This window comes from Notamacropus eugenii, chromosome 5, assembly GCF_028372415.1.
Source record: "Notamacropus eugenii isolate mMacEug1 chromosome 5, mMacEug1.pri_v2, whole genome shotgun sequence".
NCBI classification, from domain to species: Eukaryota; Metazoa; Chordata; class Mammalia; order Diprotodontia; family Macropodidae; genus Notamacropus; species Notamacropus eugenii.
In genome coordinates this window covers 170,768,363-170,777,794 of record NC_092876.1, presented here as the reverse complement: position 1 = coordinate 170,777,794, position 9,432 = coordinate 170,768,363, and the positions used below count along the sequence as shown (strand labels likewise).

The following is a 9,432-nucleotide window of genomic DNA, read 5'->3' as shown; positions in this document are numbered from 1 at the left end:
GTTGTTGTGAAGGAATCACCTCTGCAATGCCCCTGACTAGTGGGTTTTCAAAAATTTAGAGGGGGCTGTCAATCCTGAAAAAAATGACCAAAGAATCACAGTGAGTTTCCAGCAGCTGTTAACTCTGTATTCAGTTGGAGGAGTTAAACTAGACATATGTGCCAGGGCCTCCTTCAGGAGTAGATCCCCCACAATGGGGGCAAATCTCAACACATACGCTAGTGGCTACACAGTGAGTTATAGCCCTGATGATGAGGGATAACAGCAACAATGAGACAAGTTTGATTCATGGCAGTACTTCATCACCAGAATATGGGTATTTGAGGTGTTTGTCCAAGGCCAAGGACCACCTGGTGCTGGTGTAAAATAGTTCTGTGATTTTACTGTGGCTGAGTTCATCCAAAGGGTAAGCACAAAGGATTGTTGTTATGCCAAGCTCAGGACACAGCTTGCTTGCTGAGCCTTAGCTCTGGAAAACAGGGTGTCTCCTAAGAATAAATAGAAAGAAATAAAAAGAGAAGGGTGGTCTTGGCACGGGGATCCTGACAGAGCAAATCAATAAGTAAAACCTTGGAGGCAGCCCATTTCTCTTTCAGTATGCTCCAAATTTTAGAATTTTTTTTTCTTTAAAGTTAAACTTTTACTTTCTGATATTTTACCCATTGCCTAATCCCAACTAAAAGTATCTTTATGGAGGAGAAGCAGCAATATTCTATGACTTTTAAAATATTTTTGACAGTGAGTCCTATGAGCATAAAAATCTATTATTTTCTCTGTGTGGTAACCGTGATATGGTGGGTAGCTTAAAATCACTTATATATAATGGTCTAACTATTCCTCTGTCAGTGGGAGCTCGATTATTTTTTCTCTCCTGAAGCCTGGTCTGGTCTAGTTAAAGTCCATTACCCTCTTAAAAATATCTGGGTTAGTTGTCTTTGTTACCATTACATAAAATGCAATTCTGTCTGCTTCTCTGCACTCTGAATAGGTCAGACTTAAAGAAAGGGACACCACTGTGTAGGAAGGAGTGATACCAACAACTAATCATGCATTCAAATGAATGTTTGTCTACTTCAGACTGTCATCTGTAGAGAGCATGCATAATGCCCTTCTATCCCTTGACATTGTTCGACTGCTCTAGTTGGTATATAATGGAACTTTGGCCATCATTCTGATTGTTCTTTCATGGAGGAAAGACCCAGAGCATCTCTAAGAGGGATTCTACTGTCATGGTTATGGTTAATTTGAGATACGGCCAGAGCTGTGAATTTAGAATGCGAGATCCTTGAAGGCAGAATTGTTTTTCATTTGTTGCTATATTCCTAGTGGATATCACAGTGCTTCACATGCATTAAGTACACAGTAAACATTTGATAGATTCGATTGAATTGGATACAGGAGCCAGGGCTTTTAACTTCTTACTCTGTCTCATTTATTTCCATAGATGCAATTGAGGACTAAGAGGAAGTACCCCTACTTTTTTTTTTTTTTTTTACTATGGGATGAAGGCAACATACCCAAATTACATCCAAGTACATGTTTTATGAAATCATTCATTTACATAAATGTCCACTAGATACTGTGAAAGAGATAAAAAGGTGGTATAGACTCCTCCTTTGTGAACCTCTGACCTATAGGTTCTATTAGAGTATGCTCAGAGTGAGTCAGTTGATTTTGTTTTCATGATGTCACTAAGTGTTTCTGTGAGTATTTCATTTTAAAAATGAATTTTGGAGCTTCTGGGTAAGCTAGAAAGTGGGTGTGAGCTTCACACTTTTCCTATGGAGTTCAAATACAGTGGTGGTAGAATCTCACACAGCAGGAGTGTAGTAGCATCTTGTGGGACAAAGCCTCTAGTCCTTTTATGTGCCCTTCCCAGAGTCCTCAGGGAAAACTGGTGGGGACAAGATATCCAGGAGTAGACAGGGTGGATTGGAATCATAGAAGCTTAGAATTGGATGTGTCCTTAGAGGTCATGTATTCTAACCTCCAAACTCAGAGAGGAAGCCAATCTACATGATTTCTAGCAGGTATTTATTTAGCCCATGCCCCAATACTTCTACTAATGATACACTCACAACCTCCAAAACAATCCCAACGTGGGCTGGAATGTGTCATTCTGTTCTAAGAAAGAATTGCCTAGAATGTAACTCATCTCTTCAATCTCCACAGTTTTTGTTTATAGGACAATGGCCACAGGAAATCACTCTACAGTGATGGAGTTTATCCTCGCAGGGCTCACAGATCAGCCTGAGCTCCAGCTTCCTCTGTTTCTCTTGTTCCTGGGCATCTATGTCTTTACTGTGTTGGGGAATCTGGTCATGATCTTCCTGATTGCTATCAGTTCTCAACTTCACTCCCCCATGTACTATTTCCTCAGTCATTTATCCTTCATCGATCTCTGCTACTCCTCTGTCATTACTCCTAAAATGTTAGAGAACTTTGTGGCTGAGAAGAATGTCATCTCTTTTCTGGAGTGCATGACCCAACTCTATTTTTTCACAGTTTTTATCATTGCTGAAGGTTACCTTCTGACAGCAATGGCTTATGATCGTTATGTAGCCATCTGTAGTCCCTTGATTTATAATGTTCTCATGTCTCACAGAATGTGCTCTGGAATGATGTTTGTGGTGTATTCCTTGGGAATTTTTGGTGCCACTGTACATACTAGCCGCATGGCAATGCTCTCCTTTTGTGGATCTCATGTTGTCAGACATTACTTCTGTGATATTCTTCCCCTGTTAAGCCTCTCTTGCTCAAGCACTCACGTTAATGAAGTTCTTCTTTTTATTATTGGGGGAGTAAACACTTTGGCCCCCACTCTGGCTGTCCTTGTCTCTTATACTTTTATTTTGTCCAGCATCTTCCGCATCCACTCTACTGAGGGCAGGTCCAAAGCATTTGGTACCTGCAGCTCCCATCTCATAGCTGTAGGCATCTTCTTCAGGTCTATCACTTTCATGTACCTCAAGCCCCCTTCTAGTAACTCTATGGAGCAAGAGAAGGTATCCTCAGTATTTTACACTACAGTGATCCCCATGCTAAACCCTCTGATTTATAGTCTGAGGAATAAGGATGTGAAGAATGCCATTAGAAAGGTTGTTGGGAATTGAAGCTTTTCCCAAGTTTAAGAATTTCCCAGAAGTAGAGAAAAAAATGAGTCCAAAGGGAAGTCATTCAAAATTTGTTTCTTAGAATCACCTCTTTTCCGGGAAGCTAATCTCTTTGTATTGATACAAGGTAGAGTTCTCAGCATAATTCACATGAATCTCATCTTCACTAGTATCTTGATGTCAGAAACCATGTAGTCCCTTTTCAAGCTTTCTTAGCCTTGATTACAAGGGTATGCTGTAATTAGACAGTCAGTAAATGTTTGTTGAAGGAATCAGTGAATAAGCTAAATAAATGATAATTAATGAAATTCCCCTCAAATTGTTTTCTGTTCATTAGTTATTGATAGATTTTCTCTTCTTCCCAGGGATTCAGATCAATGTAAAACTCACTCCTGTTACTTTCAAAACTCCTAAATAATTCATGGGTTTCTAACATATGATCCCCATGTGTACCAGGGAGAAAATTTGAAGACAGTTCATAGAAGATCAGGGACTGCCCAAGAAGAGAGGTTGACCAAAGTTTAGAAGTGTTTCCCTGTTCTTTCTCTCTTTTTCTCACTTATATATTTGTATATGGATATGTGTATATGTAAACATGTACTATATTTTAGTTTGTATATGCATATACATGTATATATCACATGTAATATAGATGATGTATGTGTTTATGTGTTGTGTGCAGGAGTGAGCTTGGGCCAATTCAGAATGGTACTGAGCTGATGGTTAAATTTCATAAATTAGCAAATGCTACAAATCAGGTCTTGGTTTATTGTTTTATTGATTGTATAAACTTAAGAAAATGATGGAGAAAATGTTAATAGTGCTGTTTGAACTTTAAAGTGTATCATGCACACCTTTTTCCCTCCTTAGGGATCTGGTTTTTAATCATTTACTAGTACAGCACTACATATATATGTACATGTGTGTATGTGTTCATCCTTCATTGCCAAAGAAGACCATGCCATCAGAGAGATGGTGACATGACTTATACTTGACTTTGTTTTGAATGAGGGAGGGCTGTGCAGGTCACCAGCCTCACTTCTCCTCCAGAACCATCTGAATCCAGTGACCTGATATTCCTCAGAATGACAGGAGATGGCCCAGGATGCAGTGGGAGGCCTTAGGCCCTTTAGGCCAAGGTCTTTGCAGGTACTCACTTAGGGTGAGGCAATGCCCATTCATTGAATAGGCCTGTTAAAGAAGTAGCCAGGGCATGGCCCCTTTAATGAGGTCAAGAAAAAGAAAGTCATCAGGTTGGGTGGGAAACAGCAAGAGCTACTATTAATTATCACTCTAAAGCTAGGAGCCCTTAGGCAGGGGCCCATTGGAGTCCCAGTTTCAGAGTGCAGTAGATTTAAAGTTTATTAACAACAGCAACATGGAGTAACTTTTATAGATGGCTTTGACATTTGCAAAGCACTTGACATAGGTTATCTCATCTCTCCTTTAAAACAACCCTTTGAAGCAGGTGCTATTATTATCTCTATTTCAGGTAATTAGTGTGAAGAAATTGAGGCAGAGAGAAGTTAAGTGATTTGGCCAGGATTACACAAGTTGTAAGCGTCTAAGGAAGATTTAGATCTCAGAGTCTGAGGACTCCAAGTTTAACATTCTATTCCATGTATCAAACAGTTTCTTACAATTCAGGTGCTGTGACTTCAAGGTCATTGGTAGGGGGAGATTTAATACTGTATCATGCTGCCTCATGTATGTATACTTGTATGTGTACACATATGAATTTACACTATATAATATTACACTATTATTGTATATAAGTATGTGTGCATACATATACATCTGTGTATTTTCCTTCAAACCTGTGATTTCATTGGTTGTGTTGTGTTTGTGTGTGTATGTATGTACACACACACATGAGCAACTGGGGTGAAAACTACTCCACAATTTCAGATCAGTAATTTATTCATAATTCCTAGTTTTTGAGAAGCTGTCTGGAGTAATGTCAGTTTAAACAATGACCAAATGTAGCTCTTTCTGATTTTCAAAATAGATCTTTATGCACTATAAAAATGTGCTCCCTCCAGTCCTCTACTCCCTCACTGCCCCTAATATTCCAAGTTTTATCCAGTAAAGTGAAGTATTAGAGGTCTTGGGTGTGAAATAATTGCAACCTATTTTCAAATACTAAATAGGTAAGAAACATAAATGCTGATGCAAAGACAGCTATATGTATACACACACACACACACACACACACACACACACATATATAGGGGGAAATGAATATCTTTCTACTCATTCACATAAGACCCATAATATCTACAGGAATATATGGTAGTAATGATTTATACCCAATCAAACGATAGGTTAATAAGGATTAATCAGTTCTAACTATGTACCAGGAACAATGCTAAACCATAAAGATACAAGGAAAAAGAAAGATATTAAACAGCTTGCACTTTATTGGGGAGAGAGTATTTGCATATATAGGCATATGCAAGATAGAGGGATATGGATTGGACCTGTGATTCTATTGGTATATGGAATGCCCAGGTGAAGAAACTCCCTCTACCATTGTAGGTTGGCACCTTCTCTGTAACTTATAATTTTAGAGTTAGGTAGTTACTGAAAGGTTAAGGGTCACAGAATGTATCATTCAGAGGTTGGATCTGAGCGCTACTCTTGGTGGCTTCAAGGTTGGCTCTCTGTCAATTATGCCATGCTGGATGCAAGATAATTATTTGAGGAAAGGAATGAGTACCTGGGACAATTAGGGAAAACCTCTTCTAAGTGGCAGTGATTGGTCTGAGCCTTTTTTTTTAATGTATCATTAACTCATATATTGGAACTTAAATACAAAGTAGGAAAAGAAAAAAAAGCATGTCATGTGCAAAGAAGAACATAAGAGAGGATTCAAAATATGTAACAATAAATTTTAATTTCAAGAAAGCCTGTATGATAAATACTACATGCTGTGCTGAGAGCTGTCCTTTTCTTTGCTTGCTTGTAAGTTTTCTTTTGTTCTCTGCTGTGCACTTTTTACTTTGTTCTTTTTTTGCCTATCCTCCCACCCCATGCTACAATTAAGTGTAGGTCTATTACCATATAAATATAGATTTCTACATACACATGCACACACACGTGTACTTTCCCTAACAAATTTTACTCCTGATCTTTGTTTTCATATTTGTGCATATCTCTTGTTTCTCATCCCTCCTGACTCTACTTTACTTTTACCTGCTACTTTGCCTTCCCATTAGCCTACCCCCATCCAGGAATTCATCCCCTATCCTCCCATTCTCATTGGTCTCATTCTATAACTCCCTTTAACCTATTAGCTCATCATTCTCTCTAGAGATCTTTCTCTTGTCCTTTTTCCCCTAGTTATCCCCTTATTTTATTCCTCTTGAATTTAGAAGATTTATACTTTTCTAAATATACATATATTGTTCCCTCTTGAGTAGAATAGGTATATTTAGTGAAGACCCCTCAGGGGCCCCTTGTGTCAGCTCCATTAGTCTGACTGGGTCCTGGGAAACCAAACAATAGATATACTGTTTTTCTTAAAGTTCTTTTTGTGTTATGAGATGGTCCCTGACAGAGACTGCTTTTGCTTACTCCCAGACTGTCTTTACTCACTTCCTTATCTCCTTTCCCAGACATTATCCTACAGAAATTGCTTACTCCCTTACCCCCAACCCCCAACCTCTCCTTACCAAAAACGGTTCTTGTATACTTATTCTTTGTTGCTAGGGTAGATTTTCCTTGGATAGATTGTACCCTCAAGGCTCAGCCAATGGGCTAAGAGGAAGGGGGTTAGAGTGGGGGTATTATGGTCAGAGTCTATAAAAACCACTGTGCAGAGCACACCCTTGCCCTCCTCAACCATCACCATCTTGTGTACAGGCAGGAGTGCTCTTTCTCTAGAAAGCTGAATAAGTACCTTTCCATTTTACTCCTTTGGTCAAGACTTTAATTTTATTAAGGGGGGGTCATCCTACACACTCAAACCCATTCCCAATGAAAGTAGTTACCAGAACTACCAGCCTTCCTCCCCTATCCAATTTCTCTATATAGCTTCTTCCTCTTGCACCTCAATTGTATAAAATAATTACTATCTTTAGCTGTTCCTAAATGATTTTATTTTTAAAAGTCATATCATACTCAGGTCCACCTCAAACTTTCTTACAAACTACCCAATTGCTATTGACAATCTTAGACATATATACATTTTACATATATAAAAAGTAAATGGTCATCCTTATTACATCCTTTGTAATCAATTTTTCATATGTACCTTATATTTCTCTTGGAGCTTATATATCCAATCTTCTATTAATTTCAGGTTATTTTAAACAAAATATTGAAAATCTGACAGTTGATCAAATGTTCATTTTTTTTCATTTAGGAATATGCTTAACTTTGCTGGGTATGATATTCTGGACCAGAGCCCCAGTTCTTATCTCTTCAATATATAATGTTCCAAGGCTCAAAGTTCTTTAATGTCTCTACTGCAAGATTCCAATTGTGGCACCATCATAGTGAAATTGATTTTTTCTTGTTGCTTTTAATATTTTATCCTTTAGCTAAGGGTTTTGGAATTTGACTCTAATATTCCTATGAGTTTTCCTCATAGGATCTCTTTCAAGTGGTGTTCAATGGATTTTTTTCTATTTCTACTCCCTCCCCCCATTTTAATGCTTCAGGGCAATTTTCTTTAATTATTTCTTGTATTATTGTGTCAAACTTCTTTTTTTATCATAACTTTCAGGTAGTCTGATGATGTTTTCTATTCTTCAGATCAGTTGTTTTTCTTATAAGATATTTCACTTTTTCTACTATTTTTTCATTCTTCATATTTTGTTTAATTATTTCTTGATTTCTTATAACTTCACTGGCTTTGCTTTGCCCAGTTATAATTTTCAAAGTGCCATTTTCTTCCTTAAGATTCTGGATCTCCTTTCCTAATTGGTTGGCTTTCTTTTCATAATCTTGTTTCTCCTGAATTATCCTTATTTGTTTTTACTTCTTCCTTCATCTCATTTGATTTTTAAAATCTTTAGCATTCTTCTATGAATTTTTTTTTGTCAGGTGACTATTTGATGATATTCTTTTGGGTAGAAGAGGGTTTCTTTGCTTCAATATCCTCTTCTGAAGATGGACCCCAGTCTTCTCTATTCACATAGTAACTTTGGTTATTCTATATAATAATATAGAACAATAATAGCTATTGGTTATTATCATGATTATTTGTCTGTGCATTTTTTGTAGTGATAGCTTAATTTTTGGAAGCACCTCTAGCACTGGAGTATGGGGGATGGTGCTTCTTGTACCCATTTCAGTTCTCCCTTCTAGCCTGGAACCAAAGCCAAACCTCCAGCCTCCTGTAAGTGTGTCTGAACTTACCAGGCATGTGCTGGTTCCTTTTCACCCCAGCAGCTCTCCACGGCACAGTTGGATCTGGCTCCTTGTCAATAGAGATCCCTTCCAACCTCCCCAACTCCCCTCACTCTCCTTAAGTGAGGACAAAAGTTCAGGTGACTGGGACTGAGGTGGCCTAACAACCCAGCTATCCCCAGGACTTGCTGCTTGTGTTAACATGGACTCTAGCCTGTAAGTGTTTATTCTTCACGGGCACTAAACCTCATCCTGGGACTTTTCTTCTGATCTTCTCCAATTGTCTTAGGAAGACTCATGTTGTATTGCTCTTCTTATTTATTTTTACTTTCACTTTGTTCACCCTAAGGTGCTTTTTTATCTGTTTTGTGGAGGAAAATCTTGAGAGCTTGGAATTTTCTGATGTTCTGTACTATCTTCCCAGAACCCTCTCTCTGGCCTGAGCCTTAAAGGAAACTATGATTTCGAAGAGTGGAAAAGTAAAGATGGGAGGTGTTCTAGATATGGGGAACAGCCTGGGTACAGGCTAGAGTTGAACAATGGAGTACTGTGTGTGAGGAACAGTAAGAAGGGCAGTTTGGCTATACTGTCTTAGGTATGAAGGAACAGTCTTGTCTCTTTCTGATGAGAGATCAACTGACATATAATTGCTCAGAAACAGTACTACTACTGTATTAAGTACTTGAGAAACAGAAAGCAGATATGGTTTCTGCCCTAAAGGTGTTCATAATATTGGCATCAAAAACCCTTCACAATGAAGTGTTCTCCCCATGTTTTTGTCTCCTTACACTTTATCATGCACTTCCCCCAAACCTGGTCTTTGATCTAGTGATGCTAGCCTCCTGGATGCAACATGTATTCCATCTCTGGTCTCCAGGCATTTTTTCTGGCCATCCCCTATAGAGAATTGATGATGAGATCAGTGTGACTGTTTTGGGGTACCATATTAATACACAAGCATTAA

General features: G+C 38.3%; 1 protein-coding gene across 1 annotated transcript; it reads left to right on the top strand.

Moving 5' to 3' along the window:
• The first annotated feature begins 2,189 nt into the window (after positions 1–2,189).
• On the top strand, positions 2,190–3,113 carry LOC140509028 (olfactory receptor 8D2-like). The gene has a single exon (XM_072616939.1). It carries the CDS (start codon positions 2,190–2,192, stop codon positions 3,111–3,113), a length of 924 nt encoding a protein of 307 aa, XP_072473040.1.
• The last annotated feature ends 6,319 nt before the right edge of the window (positions 3,114–9,432 follow it).

Coding starts and splice junctions, on each gene's coding strand:
- LOC140509028 (XM_072616939.1), top strand. CDS start 2,190: ATGGCCACAGGAAATCACTCTACAGTGATGGAGTTTATCCTCGCAGGG.